General features: G+C 36.1%; 1 protein-coding gene across 8 annotated transcripts in view; it reads left to right on the forward strand.

Moving 5' to 3' along the window:
- The window catches only part of STXBP5L (syntaxin binding protein 5L), a 330,969-nt gene that overhangs the window by 152,942 nt on the left and 153,343 nt on the right, over positions 1-24,684 (forward strand). For all 8 annotated transcript variants that reach the window (XM_061401581.1, XM_061401487.1, XM_061401832.1 and 5 more), the window contains 2 exons: positions 1,655-1,778; positions 22,227-22,305. In XM_061401581.1, coding sequence (XP_061257565.1) covers positions 1,655-1,778; positions 22,227-22,305 — 203 coding nt within the window. The remainder of the gene's footprint in view (positions 1-1,654; positions 1,779-22,226; positions 22,306-24,684) is intronic.

Consider the following 24,684-nt stretch of genomic DNA (forward strand, 5'->3'; position numbering starts at 1 on the left):
CAATAAGTGTACTTCTTTTATACAACTTATTTTGATTTTATATTTATTATTTTTATATCTGTCTTCTCCAGTAGACAAATTCAGTGGGAAATAAAGATTAGGGCTGGGGATGCTCTCTCTGCACCTACCATTTTTAGCAAAGTAGTCTAAGAGAACTTTATTAAATTGACTGAGGTTCATCCAGGTTAACATGTAGAGGAGGCAAGACGTGGCCTTTCCCTTTAGACACACACAAAAATGAGAAGAAATAAGCAGAGAAGACAAAGAAGTGTTTTTTTCACTCTCACTGCCTCTACTGAACCCTGATAGTAAAGAAATCTTCTCTGCCCAGTAATGGAGACCAGGGTGAGAGAAAAAATAAGTTTGTTGTGTCATGTATCATTTTCAATTAATCAAATCTTATCTTGAGGTCCACTGATATGCTGTTTCATTTCTAATATGTCTAATGATTGCTCTAGCCATCATTTGTCTATAACTCTAATAATACTTATTGTTTGGAAATATATGTGTGTGTAAATATATGTATAAGTTTGGTATAAATAAATATATTCATAACTTAGTTGTATAAATATAAATAATAACAAATATATCCATAACTTAATTTTATAAATATAGATTAAAAAACTAAATATTAAAAGTTCCAAACAATAAGTATTGTTATAGTTTCCTTTCTTGCAGTTGTTTAAGTTCCTTTAAGGAAAGATTATGCTGTATACATCTGTTCAACTTTTATGTCTACTAGAGTTTCTTTCATTGTGTAAAAAATAGCACATTACCCAAGTTCCCTTTATACTTTACTAATTTTGAAAGAATACCAAGGGTGTGGCAACATTTGATAACATAAATATTATTCATTTCACAAATATTTGGGTACCTACTTTATGTAAGATATTGTATAATCATGGGGAATAAAACAATTCAGGAAAATGTAACAATTGCTTTTTAATTTAATTTATAACTACAGAATGAATCTGTAAATACAAACAATTTTAAGCTCTTCCTGCTTTAAGTCAATTTAAATAGCATATGTTAGAGTTAACATAGTTCATTGATTCCAAATATGGGTTTTGTAGTTAGATGTTGGATTTGAGTAGTGTAACCTGAGCAAGGATGTCTCAGTCTTTCTAGCCTATTTTACCATGTGTAATTTGGAAAAACATAATATCTGTTTGGTAGGATTAAATGAGATAATGTACATAAACTGCTTACCTTGGGGTCTGACACATAGTAAGCCCTCAAATTGCAACTCGAACGTAAATTACTTTTTAAGGTGGTTACTTTAAGTGAAATTAAAGTAAATTCTGCCTCATCCGAGATTATCTTCTGTTAACCTTGCTTTTACTTCCATGTAATAATTTTCAAAGAAGCATTAAAGGATATGGGGAAGACATAGGATTTACAACAAAAAGTTCTGGGATCCAACAAAATGAAATTTACTTAACTTTTCTTTTTCTAAGGAGATAAAATTTTACAGCTTCTTATATGCCTATAGAGAGTTGAAGCCAAAGGTAGTATGATCTAGGTCAGAAAAATTACATGTTTCTTAAGTGTTATTGCTATAATAATTCTGTGTTAAAATATTTTTCCTTTGGAATATAGAATGATATATCAACTTTCTTCCTCCTCTACTTGTTTTTAATTGTTATTTCATTAGGCTATTCATTCAATTGATTGGCATCATGAGGGCAAACAATTCATGTGCAGCCATTCAGATGGTAGCTTGACTTTATGGAACCTGAAAAGCCCAAGTCGTCCTTTCCAGACCACAGTTCCACATGGTAAGATATATGCTTTTAAAAGAAAGAAACTCTGGAGATGCAGTGCCACTACTTGAACTAGGAAAGTTGGTATCAGTATCACTAAAAAGAGGTAATAGAACATAGCTTCTGATTCTAAATACCCCTTTATACCTCCTTCAGATCCCCACCTTCTGACCCAAAGTTTCTAACCTTACCTTCCTCCTGTTTGTCAACTTTGTTACATTATAACTGAACGTATATAGAGACCTCCCAGGCAAAAATCGAATAATTGATGATTGATGTTCCTGAAGCAGAGGAAATGATGCAGGAATTTGACCAATTTTAAGGGGTAAGGAAGCTAGTGAGAGAATGGCACTTTATGGATCTAACTCTTAGACCTAATTTCTATACTGCTTTAGGGTCTTTTGTCTTCTAAATTCTCCCATTTATTTTCACTTATGCCATTTGAGTACTGTGGTTTTTATTGTAGGTTGTATTTCTTATTATATTCCTCATTGAAAGGAGATATTTAGGATTTATGTTGGTTCTACCTAACTGGACGGAATGAAAATGTCAAATGTATGAATAACTTTTATTCAGAGGCTGTATTATTTTCCATAATATAGGTGATCTGAGTTTTCGTGTTTACTTCATACTCTTGGTTGTAAGAATAGAAAAGTCAAAACCTAGAGGTTAATCAAATACATTGTGTTACAGTTTCTGGGTGTTTATTATAGTTTTACATTTAGAAAATAGTGGTATGTTTGTATAGTGGGTGACCCATAAATCAGAAGATGGAATTATTCCAACTTGGGTTGTTCTGCCATCTTTTTGTGCCATCATGTTCTATCTGCAAAAGACTAAATTATTGCAGCATTTAACTTAGCAGTTTACTTAAGAGATTACCTTACAATTAGGCACTTAACTTTGAGATGCTTTATTTATTTATATAGAAGTACAATTGATATATTATTTATATTAGTTTTGGGTATACAGTATAGTGATTATATATTTTTATAGATTGTACTCCATTTAAAGTTTATATAAAATAGTGGCTATAATTCCCTGCAACATTCCTTATTTGTTCTATACATGGTAGTTTATATTACTTCATCTCATACTCTAATTTGCCTCTCCCCTTCCTTCTCTACTCTGGTTACCACTCGTTTGTTTTCTATATCTGTGAGTCTGTTTCTGTTTTGTTTTGTTTTTGGTTCCACATATAAGTGACAACATAGAGTATTTGTCTCTCTTTGAATTATTTAACTTAGCATGCTGCTGCTGCTAAGTTGCTTCAGTCGTGGCTGACTCTGTGCGGCCCCACAGATGGCATCCCACCAGGCTCCCCCAGTCCCTGGAATTCTCCAGGCGAGAACACTGGAGTGGGTTGTCATTTCCTTCCCCAGTGCATGACAGTGAAAAGTGAAAGTGAAGTCGCTAAGTCATGACCGACTGTTAGCAACCCCATGGACTGCAGCCCACCAGGCTCCTCTGTCCATGGGATTTTCCCAGCCAAGAGTACTGGAGTGGGTTACCATTGCCTTCTCCATAACTTAGCATCAGATCAGATCAGATCAGTCGCTCAGTCGTGTCCGACTCTTTGCGACCCCATGAATCGCAGCATGCCAGGCCTCCCTGTCCATCACCAACTCTCGGAGTTCACTCAGACTCACATCCATCGAGTCAGTGATGCCATCCAGCCCTCTCATCCTCTGTCGTCCCCTTCTCCTCCTGCCCCCAATCCCTCCCAGCATCAGAGTCTTTTCCAATGAGTCAACTCTTCGCATGAGGTGGCCAAAGTACTGGAGTTTCAGCTTATTCAGCATCATTCCTTCCAAAGAAATCCCAGGGCTGATCTCCTTCAGAATGGACTGGTTGGATCTCCTTGCAGTCCAAGGGACTCTCAAGAGTCTTCTCCAACACCACAGTTCAAAAGCATCAATTCTTCAGCGCTCAGCCTTCTTCACAGTCCAACTCTCACATCCATACATGACCACAGGAAAAACCATAGCCTTGACTAGACAAACCTTTGTTGGCAAAGTAATGTCTCTGCTTTTTTTTTTTTTTTTTGTCTCTGCTTTTGAATATGCTATCTAGGTTGGTCATAACTTTCCTTCCAAGGAGTAAGTGTCTTTTAATTTCATGGCTGCACTCACAATCTGCAGTGATTTTGGAGCCCAGAAAAATAAAGTTTGACACTGTTTCCATTGTTTCCCCATCTATTTCCCATGAAGTGGTGGGACCGGATGCCATGATCTTCGTTTTCTGAATGTTGAGCTTTAAGCCAACTTTTTCACTCTCCTCTTTCACTTTCATCAAGAGGCTTTTTAGTTCCTCTTCACTTTCTGCCATAAGGGTGGTGTCATCTGAATATCTGAGGTTATTGATACTCTTCTATTCTGCCTTTCATTTACTTTATAATTCAGTTCAGTTCAGTCGCTCAGTTGTGTCCGACTCTTTGCGACCCCATGAATTGCAGCATGCCAGACCTCCCTGTCCATCACCAACTCCCGGAGCTCACTCAGACTCATGTCCATCGAGTCAGTGATGCCATCCAGCCATCTCATCCTCTGTCGTCCCCTTCTCCTCCTGCCCCCAATCCCTCCCAGCATCAGAGTCTTTTCCAATGAGTCAACTCTTCGCATGAGGTGGCCAAAGTACTGGAGTTTCAGCTTTAGACATACACAATTAATTACCATGAAGTTCCAAGTATACTTGAGAAGAATATAATTTCCTTTTACACGAAGGTCAAATTTGAAATTCTTATTTTTACTTTGTACTATTTAAATCTTCACTGTTTTTATTATTGAGTTTTCAGTTCTTAGAGAAAAACTTATTATTAAAACCTCTATTATTGTGATTTTTTGCTTGTAATTCTATTCATTTTGTGTTTATACTTTAAAAATCAAATAGCTAAATGTGGCTCATAAAGTTTATCATATCTTCTATGATTTAACTGATATTTGACTAGTAACCAATTTCTGAGAAACTGGTATTAAAATTTAATGGTTATAGAATTATCTGGTCTCTTTAATTCCATCCTTTTTTTGTTCCATGTATTTTAGATTTTATTATTAGACATCCATCATGTCTCCTGTAGAGAACATATAGTTGGGTCTTGCATTTTTATTCACTCTTTCATCATTTAGTTGGAGTGTTCACTAATATTAAATATGCTTACTTATGGTATTGCATTTTTGTTCCTTTTATCTCCCCCTTTTGCCTTCTTTTGGATTATTTGAAAGTTTTTACTATAATTCATTTGAATTTACATATAGGCAACTTACCTTCATCTTCACATATTCTTTTTAATCAGTTGCTCTGGGGATTACAGTATACTTCCTTAACTTTCCATATTAGAGTTAATTGTAACACTTTACATAAAATGTAGAAATTTCACAACCACATATATTTACCTTCACCCATTGTCCTTTATGCAATATTTATCATATTTATTACATCTAAATACAATGTTTTAATTTTTACTTTGAATACACTTAAGTATTTTTTATTGTTGTATACACTTACAATGTTGGTTTCAGGTGTACAACTTAGTGATTCAGTTGTTTTTTCAGATTATATTCCAACATAGGTTATTACTGAATATAATTCCCGTTCTCTACAGTGAATCCTTGTTGCCTATCTATATTATGTATAGTAGTTTATATCTATTCATCCAGTACTTGTAATTTTCCTCTCCTTCCTCCCCCTTTACATTTGTTTTCAATATCTATGAGTCTGCTTATATTTTGTATATAGATTCATTTGTATTATTTTTTAGATTCCACATATAAGTGATATCATAATGTTTGTCTTTCTCTGACTTACTTCACTAAGTATAACGTTCTCTAGGCCCATCCATGTTGCTGCAAATGACAATATTTCATTCTTTTAATTGCTGAGTAATATTCCACGGTTATGTATATGTGTCACACACCACATCCTATGACAGTCATTTGTTGATGGACACTTGAGTTGTTTCCACGTCTTGGCTATTGTAAATAGTGCTGCTATCAACATTGGTGTGCATATATCTTTTTGAGTTAGAATTTTCTTTTTTCTTTCTTTTTGGATATATACCCAGTAATGGGATTGCTGGATCACATAGGTAGCTGCATTTTTAGTTTTAAAGGAACCTCCATACTATCCATAATGGCTATAGCAGTTTATGTTCCTTCCTGCCGAGTTCTCTTTTCTCCACATCTTCTCTAGCCTTTATTATTTGCAGACATTTCGATAACCATTTTGACCACTCTGAGACTTAACTTATTCTGTTTTTGACTTGCATTTGACTAGCATTTCTCTAATAATTAGCAGTCTTTTCATATGTCAGTCATCTATGTCTTCTTTGGAAATAATGTCTGTTTAGGTCTTCTGCCCACGTTTTGATTGGGTTGTTGATTTTTTTAAAAAAAATATTGAGTTGTATGAGCTCTGTGTATATATTAGGTATTAAACCCTCTACAGTCACATAATGTAAATATTTTATCCTATTCTGAGGGTTGTCTTTTTGTCTTGTTTATGATTTTCTTTGTTGTGCAAAAGCTTTTAAGTTTAATTGGGTCCCATTTGCTTATTACTGTTTTTATTTTCTTTACTCTAGGAGATGGGTCAAAAAAGATCTTGATGCAGTTATGTCAGTGTTCTGCCTATGTTTTCCTCTAAGAGTTTTATTGTATTCAGTCTTACATTTAGGTCTTTAATCCATTTTGAGTTTATTTTTGTGTATGGTTGTTAGGTACTGTTCTAATTTTGTTCTTTTACATGTAGCTGTCCCGTTTTCCCAACACCACTTATTGAAGAGGCCGTCTTTTCTCTGTTGTATATTTTTGCCTCCTTTGTCATATATAAGGTGACCATGAGTGCATGGGTTTATCTCTGGGCTTTCTATTATGTACTATTGATCTATATTTCTCTTTTTCTGCAAGTACCATACTGTCTTGGTTTCTATTGCTTTGGAATATAGTCTGAAGTCATGGCACCTGATCCATCCAGCTCCATCTTTCTTTCTCAGTATTTCTTTGGCTATTCAAAGTCTTTTGTGTTTCCATACAAATTTTTAAATTATTTGTTTCAGTTCTGTGAAAACATGGTGGTAATTTGACAAGGATTACACTGAATCTATAGATTGCCTCGATATTATGTTTTTTTTAAACAATATTGATTCTTCCAATCCAAGACCATAGTATTTTCTTTCCATCTGTGTCTTCTTTGATTTCTTTCATCAGTGGCTTATAGTTTTTGGCATACCAGTCTTTTGCCTCCCTAGGCAGGTTTATTCCTAGGTTTTTTCTTTTTGAAATCATAGTAAATGGTACTATTCCTTAAATTTTCTTTCTTACAGTCCATTGTTAATGTACAGAAATGCAACAGATTTCTGTATATTGATTTTTATCCTACAACTTTACTGAATTCATTGATGAGCTCTGATAATTTTTTGGTAGTATATTTTGAATTTTCTATGTATAGTATTGTGCCATCTGCAAACAATGACACTTTTATGTCTTCCTTTCCAGTTTGGATTTCTTTGTTTCTTTTTGTTGTATGATTGTCATGGCTAGAACTTCACAACTATGTTGACAGAGTGAATGTCCTTTTTTTGTTCTTGATCTTAGAAGAAATGCTTTCAGCTTTTTACCATTGATTATGGTGTTAGTTGGGCCTTCCCTGGTGGCTCAGATGGTAAAAAGTCTGCCTGTAATGTGAGAGACCAGAGTTTGATCCCTAGGTTGGGAAGATCCCCTGGAGAAGGGTGATACTTCTGCCCACTTCAGTATTCTTGCTTGAAGAATTCCCGTGGACAGAGGAGTCTGGTGAGCTACAGTCCATGGGATTGCAAAGAGTTGGACATGACTGAGAGAGGAACACTTTCACTTCATGATATTAGCTGTGGGTTTGTCAAATATGGCCTTTATTATGTTGAGGTATGTTTTCTCTGTGTCCTCTTTCTAGAGAGTTGTCATAAATAAATGTTGATTTTTATCAAAAGCATTCTGCACCTATTAAGATGATCATATGGTTTTTATTCTTCAATATGTTGATATGGTGTATCACACTGATTTGTGGATATTGAAAAATTATTATCCTTGGGATGAATTCCATTTTTCATGGTATATCATTCTTTTATGTATTGTTTGATTTGGTTTGTTAGTATTCTGTTGAGGATTTTTGCATTTATGTTCATCAGTGAAATTTCCCTATAATTTTCTTATTTGTGTGTGATATCTTAGTCTGGTTTTGGTATCAGGTGATGCTTGACTCATAGAATGAGTTCAGAAGTATTCCTTCCTCTGCAGTTTTTGAAATAGTTTGAGAAGGATAGGTTCTAACTCTTCTATAAATGTTCGTTAGGATTCACCCGTGAAGTCAATTTGTTCTGGACTTGTGCTTGTTGAGAGTTTTTTTTTTTTTTTCCCAGAAACAAAGGACTTTATTTTTTTTTTAATTTTATTTTATTTTTAAACTTTACAATATTGTATTTGTTGAGAGTTTTTAATTAATCACTCAGTTTCATTACTGGACTGCTCATATTTCCTGTTTCTTCCTGGTTTAGTCTTGGGAAGGTGTGCCTTTCCGAGATTTGTCCATTTCTCTTAGGTTGCCCATTTTATTGGCATATAGTTGTTCATAGTAGTCTCTTATGATCCTTTGTATGTCTGTGGTGTGGATTATAATTTTTCTTTCTTTTCTGGTTTTATTGATTTGAGTGAGCCCTCTCCTTTTTTTCTCAATGAGTCTGGCAAAGGATTTATCAATTTTGTTTATATTTTCAAAGAACCAGCTTTTACTTTCACTGATCATTTTTATTTTTTCTTAGACTCAATTTTGTTTCTGCTGTCATCTTTATGATTTCTTTTGTTGTACTAACTTTCAGTTTTGTTCGTTCTTTTTCCAGTTGCTTTAGGTCTAAGGTTAGATGTTGCTTATTTGAGATTTTTCTTGTTTCCTGAGGTAAACCTGTATATACTATAAATTTTTCTCTTAGAACTGCTTCTGCTGCATCTCATGTTTTGGATCATTTTTCATTTTCATTTATGTCTAGGTATTTTTTATTTCCTCTTTGATATTTTCAATGATCTACTGATTGTTAAGTAGCATATTGTTTAGCCTTCATGTATTTGCATTTTTTACATTTTTTTTCTTGTAGTTGATTGACTTCTAGTTCTCATAGTGTTTTTCTTGGAAAAGATACTTAATATGATTTCAGTTTTCTTACATTTATTGAGGGCTTTTTTCTTTTTTTTGTGGCCTAGTATAATTTATCCTGAAGAATGTTCCATGTGAACTTGAAAAGAATGTGTGTTCTGCTTTTTGATGGAATGCTCTATAAATATCAATTTGCTCTAATGTGTTATTTGCTCTAATGTGTTATTTATGGCCTGTGTTTTATTACTGATTTCTTTTCTGGATGTTCTGTCCATTGATGAAAGTGGGGCGTTAAAGTTTCCCACTCTTATTGTGTTATCTTCAATTTCTCCTTTTATGGCTGTTAGCATTTGCCTTGTATATTGAGGTGCTCCTATGCTGGGTGCATATATATTTACAATTGAATCTTCTTCTTGGATTGATTCCTTGATCATTATGTAGTGTCCTTCTTTCTCTCTTATAACAATCTTTATTTAAAAGTCACTTTGTTGTATGTAAGTATTGCTGCCTCAGCTTTCTTTTGATTTCTATTTGCATGGAATACCTTTTTTCCATCCCCTCACTTTCAGTCTGTATGTATCTCTAGATCTGAAATGGGTCTCTTATAAGCAGCATATTTGTGGGTCTTGTTTTTGTATCATTCAGCCATCCTGTATCTTTTGGTGGAAACTTTTGGTCCAGCTATATTTAAGGCAGTTATCAATTTTTATGTTCTTGCCACTATTTTGTAAATTGTTTTGGATTTGATTTGTAGCTCCCCCCCGCCCCCGCTTTCTTCTCCTCTTGTTCTATTTTCTTGTGATTTGATGACTATCTTTAGTGTTATGTGTGGATTTTTTTTTCCTTTTCTGTTTATCTAGGCATCTGTTATTACTTTTGGATTTGTCACTATCAAGAGGTTTTTGTATAGCAATCTATATATACATGATTGTTTTAAGTTGCTTATCTCTTACTTTCAAATGCATTTCAAAAACCTTGCATGTATACTCTGCTCCCCCTCACGATTACTGTTTTTGATAACATATTTTGCACCTAATTGTTTTGTGTATCCCTTAACTGTTTATTGTGGATGTAGATTATTTAATGACTCATCTTTTAACCTCGCTACTGGTTTTGTGTATGGATGGTTTTGAACCTTTACTGTATCTTTGCTTTACTAGTGAGCTTTTTCATTTTATGATTTTCTTGTTTCTAATCGTGGCCTTTTCTTTTTTACCTAGATAAGTTCCTTTAATATTTTTGTAAGGCTAGTTTCAGTTCAGTTTAGTTGCTCAGTCATGTCTGACTCTTTGTGACCCCATGAATCACAGCATGCCAGGCCTCCCTGTCCATCACCAACTCCCAGAGTTTACTCAAACTCATGTCCATCGAGTCAGTGATGCCACCCAGCCATCTCATCCTCTGTCGTCCCCTTCTCCTCCTGCCCCCAATCCCTCCCAGGATCAGAGTCTTTTCCAATGAGTTACCTCTTTGCATGAGGTGGCCAAAGTATTGGAGTTTCAGCTTCAGCATCAGTCCTTCCAATGAACACCCAGGACTGATCTCCTTTAAGATAGACTGGTTGGATCTCCTTGCAGTCCAAGGGATTCTCAAGAGTCTTCTCCAACACCATAGTTCAAAAGCATCAATTCTTCAGTGCTCAGCTTTCTTCACAGTCCAACTCTCACATCCATACATGACCACAGGAAAAACCATAGCCTTGACTAGATGGACCTTTTTTGGCAAAGTAATGTTATGAAAAAGCTTTTTAATATGCTGTCTAGGCTGGTCATAACTTTGCTTCCAAGGAGTAAGTGTCTTTTAATTTCATGGTTGCAGTCAGCATCTGTAGTGATTTTGGAGCCCAGAAAAATAAAGTCTGACACTGTTGCCACTGTTTCCCCATCTATTTCCCATGAAGTGGTGGGACCAGATGCCATGATCTTCGTTTTCTGAATGTTGAGCTTTAAGCCAACTTTTTCACTCTCCTCTTTCACTTTCATCAAGAGGCTCTTTAGTTCCTCTTTAGTTTCTGCCATAAGGGTGGTGTCATCTGCATATCTGAGGTTATTGATATTTCTCCTGGAAGTCTTGATTAAATAAGTTAAATAAGCAGGGTGACAATATACAGCCTTGATGTACTCCTTTTCCTATTTGGAACCAGTCTGTTGTTCCATGTCCAGTTCTAACTGTTGCTTCCTGACCTGCATATAGGTTTCTTTCTTTCTTTTTTTAATTTTATTTTATTTTTAAACTTTACATAATTGTATTAGTTTTGCCAAATATCAAAATGAATCCGCCACAGGTATACATGTGTTCCCCATCCTGAACCCTCCTCCCTCCTCCCTCCCCATACCATCCCTCTGGGTCGTCCCAGTGCACCAGCCCCAAGCATCCAGTATCGTGCATCGAACCTGGACTGGCAACTCATTTCTTACCTGATATTTACATGTTTCAATGTCATTCTCCCAAATCTTCCCACCCTCTCCCTCTCCCACAGAGTCCATAAGACTGTTCTATACATCAGTGTCTCTCTTGCTGTCTCGTACACCGGGTTATTGTTACCATCTTTCTAAATTCCATATATATGCGTTAGTATACTGTATTTATGTTTTTCCTTCTGGCTTACTTCACTCTGTATAATAGGTTCCAGTTTCATCCACCTCATTAGAACTGATTCAAATGTATTCTTTTTAATGGCTGAGTAATACTCCATTGTGTATATGTACCACTGCTTTCTTATCCATTCATCTGCTGATGGACATCTAGGTTGGTTCCACATCCTGGCTATTATAAACAGTGCTGCGATGAACATTGGGGTACACGTGTCTCTTTCCCTTCTGGTTTCCTCAGTGTGTATGCCCAGCAGTGGGATTGCTGGATCATAAGGCAGTTCTATTTCCAGTTTTTTAAGGAATCTCCACACTGTTCTCCATAGTGGCTGTATTAGTTTGCATTCCCACCAACAGTGTAAGAGGGTTCCCTTTTCTCCACACCCTCTCCAGCATTTATTATTTGTAGACTTTTGGATCGCAGCCATTCTGACTGGTGTGAAATGGTACCTCATAGTGGTTTTGATTTGCATTTCTTTGATAATAAGTGATGTTGAGCATCTTTTCATGTGTTTGTTAGCCATCTGTATGTCTTCTTTGGAGAAATGTCTATTTAGTTCTTTGGCCCCAGGTTTCTTAAGAGGCAGGTCAGGTGGTCTGGTATTTCCATCTCTTTCAGAATTTTCCACAGTTTATTGTGATCCACACAGTCAAAGGCTTTGGCATAGTCAATAAAGCAGAAATAGATGTTTTTCTGGAACTCTCTTGCTTTTTCTATGATCCAGCGAATGTTGGCAATTTGATCTCTGGTTCTTCTTCCTTTTCTAAAACCAGCTTGAACATCTAGAAGTTCACAGTTCATGTCTTGCTGAAGCCTGGCTTGGAGAATTTTGAGCATTACTTTACTAGTGTGTGAGATGAGTGCAATTGTGTGGTAGTTTGAGCGTTCTTTGGCATTGCCTTTCTTTGGGATTGGAATGAAAACTGACCTTTTCCAGTCCTGTGGCCACTGCTGAGTTTTCCAAAATTTGCCGGCATATTGAGTGCAGCACTTTCACAGCATCATCTTTCAGGATTTGAAATAGCTCAACTGGAATTCCATCACCTCCACTAGCTTTGTTCATAGTGATGCTTTCTAAGGCCCACTTGACTTCACATTCCAGGATGTCTGCCTCTAGGTCAGTGATCACACCATCGTGATTATCTGGGTCGTGAAGCTCTTTTTTGTACAGTTCTTCTGTGCATTCTTGCCACCTCTTCTTAATATCTTCTGCTTCTGTTAGGTCCATACCATTTCTCTCCTTTATCGAGCCCGTCTTTGCATGAAATGTTGCCTTGGTATTTCTAATCTTCTTGAAGAGATCTCTAGTCTTTCCCATTCTGTTGTTTTCCTCTATTTCTTTGCATTGATCACTGAGGAAGGCTTTCTTTTCTCTCCTTGCTATTCTTTGGAACTCTGCATTCAGATGCTTATATCTTTCCTTTTCTCCTTTGCTTTTTGCTTCTCTTCTTTTTACAGCTATTTGTAAGGCCTCCTCAGACAGCCATTTTGCTTTTTTTGCATTTCTTTTCCTTGGGGATGGTCTTGATCCCTGTTTCCTGTACAATATCATGAACCTCCATCCATAGTTCTTCAGGCACTATCAGATCTAGTCCATTAAATCTATTTCTCACTTTCAGTGTATAATCATAAGTGATTTGATTTAGGTCATATCTGAATGGTCTAGAGGTTTTCCCTACTTTCTTCAATTTAAGTCTGAATTTGGCAATAAGGAGTTCATGATCTGAGCCACAGTCAGCTCCTGGTCTTGTTTTTGCTGACTGTATAGAGCTTCTCCATCTTTGGTTGCAAAGAATATAATCAATCTGATTTAGGAGGCTAAAGCTTCTTTTAAAACCAAGAGGTTGAGGACACATTCGAGGGTCTGTTCCTGAGAAGGCCCTTTAAGTTCCTGCACGTTTCATTTCTAGTTTACTGGGAGTTTTTATCATGAATGAGTATTGGATTTTGTCACATGCTTCTTATGCATCTTTATATGGTGATGTATTTTTTCCTTTTTGTCTTATTGATGTGATGGACTACATTAATTAGTTTTTGAATGTTGAACCAGCCTTACACATCTGGGATAAATTGCACTTAGTCATGGTATAGCATTCTTTTTACCACCATCTCTTTCTTCTGCTTCTACTTGCATGGAATATCTTTTTCCATTGCCTCACTTTCAGTATGTGTCTTTACATGTTAATTAATGTCCCATAGGCAGCATATTGTAGTCTCTTGTCTCATTATAGAGTCTGCCACTCTGTGCCTTTGATTGGAGCATTTAGTGCATTGACACTTAAGGTAATTATTGATAGATATAAATTTAATGCCATTTTAAATCTTATTTTCTAGTTGATTTTGTATTTCTTCTTTGTTCTCTTCTTTGTGTCTTTTTATGGTTTGATGTTTCTTTTGTATTATGCTTGTGTTTTGTTTTGTTTTTCTTCATGTACTTGGCACCTTATTTACCAAAAACTTTAAAAAGTATTTATTTTTATTAGAGCATAATTGGACCTGTGGACACAGATGGGAAGGAGTGGGTGGGACAAACTGGGAGAGTAGCACTGATGTATGTATACACTACCATCTGTAAAAGGGATAGCTAGTGAGAAACTGCTGTCTACTGCTGTCTAGCATAGGGAGCTCAGCTCAGTGCTCTGTGAGACACTGAGTGATGGGATGAGGGGGTGATAGGGAGGCTTTAGTGTGAGGGGTTATATGTGTACATCTAGCTGATTCACTTTGTTGTATAGCAGAAACTAATTCCTTTTTTTTTTTTTTTTTTTGTGCATCTATTTATTTTGTTTTTGATTTGTGGTAAAAATTTTTCAAGTGTGTTTACCCAATACCATATCTACTTGCTTAGGCTGGTAGTCATATAGGCTCAAAGACATTTTTAAAAAAATCTTCATTTTCTTACAGCCTTCCCCAACATTTCATGATTTTGATGTACTGTTTTACATCATCATGTTTATTCTTTTGCTATTCATTGTAATTATCATCACTTTCAAAAAAACTTTTTTAATTCAGGTACTGACCTACTTAAGTGATTTGCTTTCCAATTGTGATTTTCTCTTTCCTACAGATTCTTGCTTCTTTTCTACTTAGATAAGTCCTTTCAGTAGTCCTTTCAATAGTTCTGTTGCTGTATTCCTTTAGCTTTTGCTTATCTGTGGAATTTCTAAATTATAATCTTGCTGGATAGAGTATCTTAGGTTACAGGATTTTCCCTTCCAGAGCTTTGTATATAACATGACAGTCCCCTCTTGTCTGCAAGGTTTCTGTAGAGAAACCAGATGATAGCCTTATGGCGGTTCCCTGTAACCTAGTTTTTTTTTTTTTTCCTTTTGCTGCCTTTAGGATCCTCTGTTTAATTATGATATATCTTGGTGTAAGTCTGTCTGGGTTCTTCCTGTTTTGGACCCACTGTGCTTCCTGTGCCTAGTTTGTTTCCTTAGCTTTGGGAAAAATTTTCCATAATTTCTTCCAATATATTTTCAATCCTCTTTTCTCTTTCTTCTTCTTTGGGATCCCTATTATGTGTGTAATAGGTCTTTTATATTGCTTTCATTTTTTTTTCATCTGTCTGTTGTTCTGATGCATGATTTCCATTCTTTTCTTCCAGATCACTTACTTGTTCTGAATTGTTAAGTTCGGTATTTATTGCTTTCAGCTTAGTTTTTGTCTCAGAAAATTAGTTTTCTAATTTTAATTGGCTCTTCTTTATAGTTTCTAGTTCCTTGTTCAGTGATCTGCCTTTCTTAATTCCTATTGATAGCCTTTCTTAATTCCGTCAGTATTTTTATTAGTCTTCTTTTTTGAACTCCAAGACTGGAGAGATTTGTTTGTTCTTTCAGGGGATTTCTCTTCTTTTAATTGGAAGTGGTACTGCTGCTTCTTCATTTTACTTAGATTTCTTTGACTCTGTGAATTTAGAAGAAACAGTTGTCCACTGTGGTTTTAAAGGGCTTTTTTTATGTGGGTATCCCTGTGTAGCCTGTGTCTGTGTAATATTTTTGGTGAGAGGGCTGTTTTTAGTATGGATGCCTGCCTCAGCATTTCCTCATTGTGTGCTGCCCATTATCCTCTTGATAATGGGTGAGACTGGTATTGTGGTGATCACAGCCTGCCTTGAATGTTGAATGGGGCCTCCGTTTTGCTGTGTGGTTGTCACAGCCCTGTTGGGGGTAGGGTCTGCTCCCAGTTGTTGGAGTAGTAGCTCCTAGATCCATTTCTGAGCTGTGGTGTGAGGTAGGTGAGAGTGAAACACTTCACTTGGGGACGAGGCACTAAGTGTTCCTCCCCAGGAACTGTCTACTGGGAAGTGTGGTCTCACTCATGAGTATGCTCTTGTTGGCACTGCCCTCGGCCGTTCCTCAGCATGAGAGTACAAGCAGTCAGCTAAGATGTTCCTCAGGCACTGTGCTCACCAGTGCACCAGCATAGTATGCAGGCACAGATCCACTGGTCAGGCACCAGGCATCGCTGTGAGACCCGAGGGGTCAATCCAGACGTTGGCCCTGCCTTTGCTTGTTCTGGCAGCTACTAATGCCAGACCCACCCAACCCTGGGACTACCAGTAGTCTGCTTGAATGTCTCACAGGCTCTGAGCTTACAAAGGAGCCTATGGCATAAGTCCTCCAAAGCCGACAGGACACTGCTCAAATTTCAGCCCTGCTTCTAAAGTCATGCGGCTCCAGCTCCTGGGGATCAACATAGATTTCAGCCTTGCCTGTGTGTGTGGACAGTCCATGGTGCTTGTGCATGTCCAGAGCTCACAGGGGCAGAGCCGTGACCACTGTGAGCATGTTTTGGTGGGGCCCTGCCCCTCCATTCTTGTGCATTAACAGTGGGGCTTCAGTGGCAGAATCAGGCTCCATCCTGTGTACCCCTAAATACAGCCTAGGGCATACTCTAGCCCCTTCAGGCTGCCTCTGCACAGCTAACCTCAGGTCTCTCCCTGGGTCTATCCACTGAAGCCCAGATTTTAGCACCCAGCCCCCAGTGAGCACCACAGACAGGCATCTTGGTCTGGAGACTGCAAGTGAGGTAGCCAGGACCATCTGTGCTAATCTCTGTTTGTTCTGCCTACCACAAGCCAGCTGCTACACTCTCCTCTGAGCCTCTGAAGCTCCCTGTTTTTCACTGTTGATCTCCCAGCCGTTGAAGGGGGTTCCCAGGGTGAAGGAATCTTTCTTCTTTTATAGATCCCTCCCAGGGGTGCAGGTTCTGTCCTGATTGCCTTTTTTTTTTTCCCTTTTGTCCTACCTGCTTACGTGATGATCTTTCCTGCAGTTTTGATCACATGAGATCTTCTACCAGTATTCAGTAGGAATCTATGAGAATTGTTCCACATGTAGATGCATTTTTAATGTATCTGTGGGAGGATATGAGCTCCACATGGTTCTATTCCACCATCTTGATCTCTCTTCAGTTGTTTTTGATCATAGAGGGAAAGTTTTTCTTCTTTCACTTTTACCATTTATGGTGGTAAGCTCTGGGTTTCTATTCATAGTCTTTTATCAGGTTGAGGAAATCTTTTTTTTTTCCCTTTGTTGAAGCTTTTGTTTAATCAAGAGAGTGTCGGACTTCATCAGATGCCTTTTTAGTCTGTTGAGATAACTGTGTAATTTTTGTTCTTTATTCTATTGATATGGTATATTATAGTAACTGGTTTTTCTTTTTTTTTTTTTAATTTTATTTTTAAACTTTACATAATTGTATTAGTTTTGCCAAATATCAAAATGAATCCATCACAGGTATACATGTGCTCCCCATCCTGAACCCTCCACCCTCCTCCCTCCCCATACCATCCCTCTGGGTCGTCCCAGTGCACTAGCCCCAAGCATCCAGTATCGTGCATTGAACCTGGACTGGCATCTCATTTCATACATGATATTTTACATGTTTCAATGCCATTTTCCCAAATCTTCCCACCCTCTCCCTCTCCCACAGAGTCCATAAGACTGTTCCATACATCAGTGTCTCTTTTGCTGTCTCGTACACAGGGTTATTGTTATCATCTTTCTAAATTCCATATATATGCATTAGTATACTGTATTGGTGTTTTTCCTTCTGGCTTACTTCACTCTGTATAATAGGCTCCAGTTTCATCCACCTCATTAGAACTGATTCAAATGTATTCTTTTTAATGGCTGAGTAATACTCCATTGTGTATATGTACCACAGCTTTCTTACCCATTCATCTGCTGATGGACATCTAGGTATAGTAACTGGTTTTTCTGATAGTAACCATATTCCCATTATTTAGAAAAACCTTACTTCTTCATTGTTATATTTCTGTGTTAGCCTCATATCAGGATGTTTGATCTCATACAATGGATCGTACTAATAGTTTTATAGAATTAGTTGGCAAATATTTCCTCTTTTGTTTTTAGGAGAATGGTAGGAGAATTGGTGGCAGAATTTAAGTCTTTTATCTCTCTGTCTTTTCTGGTCAGTTCAGCTATTTTACTGATCTTTTCAGAGAACCAGATTTCAGTTTATTGATATATATTTTTTCTATTCTATTAATACTTCATTAAAGTGAAATGAAAGTTACTCAGTCATGTCCGACTCTTTTTGACCCCATGGACTATACAGTCCATGGAATTCTCCAGACCAAAATACTGGAGTGGTTAGTCTTTCCCTTCTCCAGGGGATCCTCCCAACCCAGGCATCGAACCCAGGTCTCCCACATTGCAGGAGGATTCTTTACCAGCAGAGCCACAACAGAAGCCCAATATTTCACTAATTTCTGCTCAAATCTTTATTATTTCCTTCTTTCTGTTTGCTTCAGGTTTATGTTGTTCTTTTATTCTGTGACTTAGGTGAATGGTTAGGTTAGTGATTTCATATATTCTTGTTTATTTATTTTCAATATTTTTATTTTTTAATATAAATTTATTTATTTTAATTGGAGGCTAATTACTTTACAATATTGTATTGGTTTTGCCATACATCAACGTGAATCCGCCATGGGTGTCCACGTGTTTCCCATCCATAACCCCGTCCCTCTTCCCTCCTCACATATATTCTTTTTTAATATAGCTGCTCATAGGTATAAATTTCCCTCTCTGCACTGCTTAGGCTTCATCTCAGATGGTTTAGTGTGTTGTAGCATATATTATTCTAAAAATATTTTTTTCTTTGAACATTTAGTCAAGGGTATGTATGTATAGGGGCTTCCCTAGTGGTTCAGATGGTAAAGAATCTGCCTGCAAGGTGGGAGACCCAGGTTCAATTCCTGGGTTGGGAAGATCCCTTGGAGAAGGGAATGGCAACCCACTCTACTATTCTTGCCTGGAGAATTCCATGAACAGGGGAGCCTGGCGAGCTACAGTCCATGGGGTCACAAAGAGTTGGACACTATTGACTGAGCGACTACTACACACACACACACACACACACACACGTGCGCGCGCGCGTATATATAGAATTTGTTACGTTAGCCTTTTTGCTGCTTATTTGTGGTTCTCTTCCTTTGTTCTTGTGGATTCAAGTTACCATTTGGTGTCCTTTTCTCCCTCCAGTGTAGCCTTGCTCCCATCAACCTTCTCTGTGTTATTATTTTCAAATAAGTATCCCATATTACAATTATATACATATTTTTACATTGCTTATTAAATCAGTTAAGATTGGAGAGGAAATGTGTAATTATACTGTCTTTTATAATTACCTACATTAATTACTTATAATCTTTGTATATAGGTTCATATTACTCTTTCAGCCTAAAGAACTTCTTTGTATTTTTTGTAAGGGAGCTCTGCTTGCAACACATTCTCTCAGTTTTTGTTATCTGGAAACATCTTTATTTCACCTTCATTTTTGAAAGGTGAAATAATCAAAATTATTTCATTTTGAATATTTCAAATTATTTTGATAATGATTATTGAATTAATTTTGATGAATATAAGATTCTTGGTTAACAGGGTTTCTTTTCCCAGTAAATTAAGTATGTCATTTTGCTGCCTTTTGACTTATTGTTTCTGATAAGAGTCTCAGCTATTAACCTTATTGGGGCTCCCTTATAAACAATGAATCATTTTTCTCTTGCTCATTTCAAGATTCTTTTTTCTTTTAGCATTTTTACCTTGATGTGTCTGGGAGTAGATTGACTTTTTTTATCCTACATGGAGTTTTTTTTGAGGTTCTTAGATGTATAAATAATGTTTTTCAAATAATTTAGAAAAATTTCAGCCAATATTTCTGTGAATGTTTTCTCCCTTCTCTCCAATATTCCCATAGTGCATATGTTGGTGTGATTAATAGTATCGTACCTTTCTTTGAGACTTTTTACTTTTCTTCAGTTTTTTTCCTCCCTGTTTTTCCTGAACATTTGTAATTATTTTCTTGTTTTCCATCATCAGTATCTTACATCCTCAAAATGTCTTTATTAAATAAACCCATATTAATACTTCTGAGCCATTGCTTTGCACATCTTATTTCTCAACTTGGAAGTTTCCAGTGGCTCTCCCTTGTCTACACGGCAAATCTGTCTTATAGATTGCCATTATATGGCTCTTTTGTACCTCATCAGCATTCCTTCCTCTCTTCTTCTACATTAATATTTTAATCTGCCCAGTTTGGCTTATGCATTATTCTCTCATCATACTGGGCATATTCCCTCAACATTCTGCCTTCATGTCTTTTCTTATACTCTTCTAGCCAACTTCTGTCTTTTAGTTCTTAGTTTAGTATCTAGGAAGTCTTCTGTAAAGTTCTACAAAATCTTCTGTTACAAAAGGAAACCACAGTTTTATTCTCCACTCCTAAAGTACTTCATGTCTATCAATCATTTATGGTACCTCATATTTATTTTCATTATCATTTTCAAAATTTTTTTGTTTAGTAAATTTTAAGCTTCTTGGTAGTTATTTCTCTGTACCCTCCCACTTACTACAATACTGTGAAAATAAGCAATAGCAATAAACACAGTTATTGACAATGTTGTTTTATACAATATGACATTTAAGCATATTTCAGTTACTAACAGGCAGTAAATATAATCAAAGCAGAAAGCTTTCACCTTCAAATAAATCAGAGTTGGAAATTGAAATAAAACATTAGTTAATTAAACAATGATTCTTTTCTACTAAAATCAGTGCATGGTACTGATGTTCACTGATTGAAAAAGAGTAATTGGTGTTATATATATATAACACCAATATATGTATATGTGTGTGTATATATATATATATATACACACACACACAATTGCAAAAATGCTATTTTGGTCAACTAATGGTTTGGCAATGACTAGAGAAGCACTCCAGTACTCTTGCCTGGAAAATCCCATGGACGGAGGAGCCTGGTAGGCTGTAGTCCATGACGTCGCTAAGAGTCGAACAGGACTGAGCGACTTTACTTTGACTTTTCACTTTCATGCATTGGAGAAGGAAATGGCAACCCACTCCAGTGTTCTTGCCTGGAGAATCCCAGGGACGGGGGAGCCTGGCGGGCTGCCATCTATGGGGTCGCACAGAGTCGGACACGACTGAAGCGACTTAGCAGCAGGAGCAGCAGCAAAGAAGCACTGGGTAGAAAAAATATCAACTGAGAATAATGGGCTTCTTTGCTAAGTCTGTTACTTCCTTTAATTCTCTAATTCCATTCATTATCAAAACATAGTAATCCCTGACTAGCTCTAAGACCACTGTGCAGAATGAGCCCCTGAGCCAAAGTTGTCCCTTTGTAATGATCTATATTTAGTGTCAACAATTCTTTTTCATATATAATATACATACTTCTAATTCTTTTTTTACAGTATAAATGATATTGGTCAATATTTATTATTGGGTTGCTTCTTCAGTTGACATAAGGTAAAAGAAAAAGAAGGGAATTTCAAAAAACATGCCATGGAGCAGATAAGGTATACTGTACGCAGATAGCCATTAAACAAATTGGATAAAACTGTCTTGACTTCCGAGTTGGATTTGTCTTTGCCATTCTGAAACTGTGATGAAATTTTAACTTACATGCTTGTAAACATCTCTCTACATGATAGGTTTCTTTGTCTACAAATAGCTCTGGCAGTGTAAGAATATTTATTAAAATAAAAGGTGTCATCTTAAAAAACAGATTAATGAGTAAAATTATAACTATAAAGATAAAGTTTACTTCTACCTATGACATACTTATTTCCATTTTCAACTCTTCTTGATGTTTTATTCAAACTCTTATGGAATCTGAACATAATCTTTCCCTGATAAGAAACTATTATTTTTGTTTTATGTAAATAGAGTTCATCATTAAAATTTTTAAAAATCTTGAAATATATCACCTGTGTTCATTGTCTAATGGACTTTCCTTTAAATGAATTTGATTAAAATGCAATGATTTTCATAGTGTATCATAAGTTTTAAGTGACAAGTCTTTCTGCATATGAAAGGGTTTTCTTGTTTCATAGGTGAAATTTTTAAAGCCTAGTATTATTTCATAATACATTTCATTATGCAGATAAGTATATATGTGTGTGTCTTCAATTCTGCTGTTATCATGAAACTTACATAATTAAAATAACCTTATACTAGATTTATACATGAAGAATGTGAAGCAATAAAAATATGTTTACAAATAACTTGATTATATAAGTCAATTGTTAGGGCTCAATAAACCATTTATAAATTTAACAAGAATGTTATAATGCATAGAAACATGTCTATCTGATTATGAAAAATACATAATTACTTAAAAAATTCCTTTAAAAAATTCTCATGGATAAGTAGAATTTAATTCATATTTAATAAAATCCTTTTCTTTCTTTAGGAAAAAGTCAAAGAGAAGGAAGAAAACCTGAATCTTGCAAACCAATTCTTAAAGTAGAATACAAGACTTGTAGAAACAGGTATGCATTTTTACTTGGGGGGTTATGGAAAAATGTGTAAGAAAGAGTGACAAGAAATACAGATATCCTTTAATGTTTATATATTGTTGAGTTTTACATAATTATATTAACATTAACAGCAATTTTCCTTGATAACATTTATTATTCAATGGGTATGTATATGATGTCAATATTATTATAAATAGTAACTCTTAATTATTTAAAGATTTATATGAATATTCACATAAGTATTATATACATTAATTTTAACAATGTAGGGCTTTTGGGCCATGCAGTTGCAAGTAGCAATCATTTAGCATTATTAAACAGCAAAAGCTATTTACCTATTAGTATTATATATGAATTAAATATATGTCTCAGTACTTTAAGATCAGATCAGATCAGATCAGTCGCTCAGTCGTGTCCGACTCTTTGCGACCCCATGAATCACAGCACGCCAGGCCTCCCTGTCCCTCACCAACTCCTGGTGTTCACTGAGACTCACGTCCATCGAGTCAGCGATGCCATCCAGCCATCTCATCCTCTGTCGTCCCCTTCTCCTCCTGCCCCCAATCCCTCCCAACATCAGAGTCTTTTCCAATGAGTCAACTCTTTGCATGAGGTGGCCAAAGTACTGGAGTTTCAGCTTTAGCATCATTCCTTCCAAAGAAATCCCAGGGCTGACCTCCTTCAGAATGGACTGGTTGGATCTCCTTGCAGTCCAAGGGACTCTCAAGAGTCTTCTCCAACACCACAGGTCAAAAGCATCAATTCTTCAGCGCTCAGCCTTCTTCACAGTCCAACCCTCACATCCATACATGACCACAGGAAAAACCATAGCCTTGACTAGACGGACCTTTGTTGGCAAAGTAATGTCTCTGCTTTTGAATATGCTATCTAGGTTGGTCATAAGATCTTACATTTTGAATTTGGAAAGATTAAAGTTAGTTGGGAATATAAACATTTATGTACATTGGTATAATATAAATTTTAAGATACTAAATTTTAAAGTATAGAAAATTAAAAATAATATTTAATAAAATTTATCTTATATCTATAGATCAGATCAGATCAGTCGCTCAGTCGTGTCCGACTCTTTGCGACCCCATGAATCGCAGCACGCCATGCCTCCCTGTCCATCCAATACATTGGCAATGTTCTTTATACTTAAAGTAATTATTAATGGCAATATTCCCATCCAGAATTACCGTAATTACAAATCTTGTGTAGACCTTAGTTTTAAGTCTAAATTGGACAACTCTACTTTATATTACTTAAATGCTCACACTAGAATATTTTCCTGTCATCACAGGTACATATAATATTTGCTTATAGCAGCTATTCTCAAAGTGTGATAGATGGATCAAAACCTCTTTAGCCTAGCCTAATGTTACTAAGCATAACTAGTAAAAATAACCACAGTTTTATTACTATTGTAACTAAACTATTAAAACATTTAAAATTTAATCATTGTGGATGAAAATATTTTACATATATTCTTTCCTTCTTAAAACAGTGTTTATGACTTTAACTTTGCTTGAGTCTTCAGGCTCAATATTATTTACATCTGTTGTTATACAGTGTTGCACTTCAAGGGCACCTAACCCTGCCTAAAGGGAGTACGGAGGAGAACAGTGAAGGAAGAGATCACTGAAATTCTTTTTAGGAAAGGTGATGCCTGAGATGGGATTTTAAGGGATGGAGGATAGGATGGTTCCAGATGAAGGGAGAAAAGGATAAACATAAAGAAAAGGTAATTCAGAAATCAGGAATTCAAGGCAAGACAGTTTAACATAATGATTAAGATCGTTGGAGTAAAACAGCTGTGTGAACTTGAAAATTAACTTTTTAAAAATTTAATTTTCTCATCAACAGTACCTATCTCATCATGATGTTTGTAACATCATAAATTTGATGAGAGGCCCACAGTGGATTTCTTAAAAAGCAGTTGTTATCATCATCAAAGCCATGTTTTTTCACACTGTTAATATTTTCCTATGATTCCAAATTGATTTGTTCTAGTTATTGGTAGTTGAAGTTTGTGTAGAAATAATTCAGATTTCTAATGTGAAATAATTATGATTCGTAATATATAATTACTGTCAGGCCACTTACTGTGCACTGTAGAACACTGTTGTTATACAGTTTGTTGTGATTTACAACTATATTAGAAGAAGTAGATCCACAGCTCAGAACACAGAGACTACAAAAATAGAGGAGCACTGAAGTTGAGTCCACAGCAAAGTGGGCTATAGTCTGGAAGTGGAAATAAATCTATTTCTGCTCCTTCTTGTACATAGCAGATACTTTGTGAAGTAAAGAAAATGGGATGACTTTAGCAGGAGCAGGAACTTTATAAGAGCCTTACCTTTGTGTGCAGGGCTTCCCTGGTAGCTCAGA

The sequence above is a fragment of the Bos javanicus genome, chromosome 1, assembly GCF_032452875.1.
Source record: "Bos javanicus breed banteng chromosome 1, ARS-OSU_banteng_1.0, whole genome shotgun sequence".
NCBI lineage: Eukaryota > Metazoa > Chordata > Mammalia > Artiodactyla > Bovidae > Bos > Bos javanicus.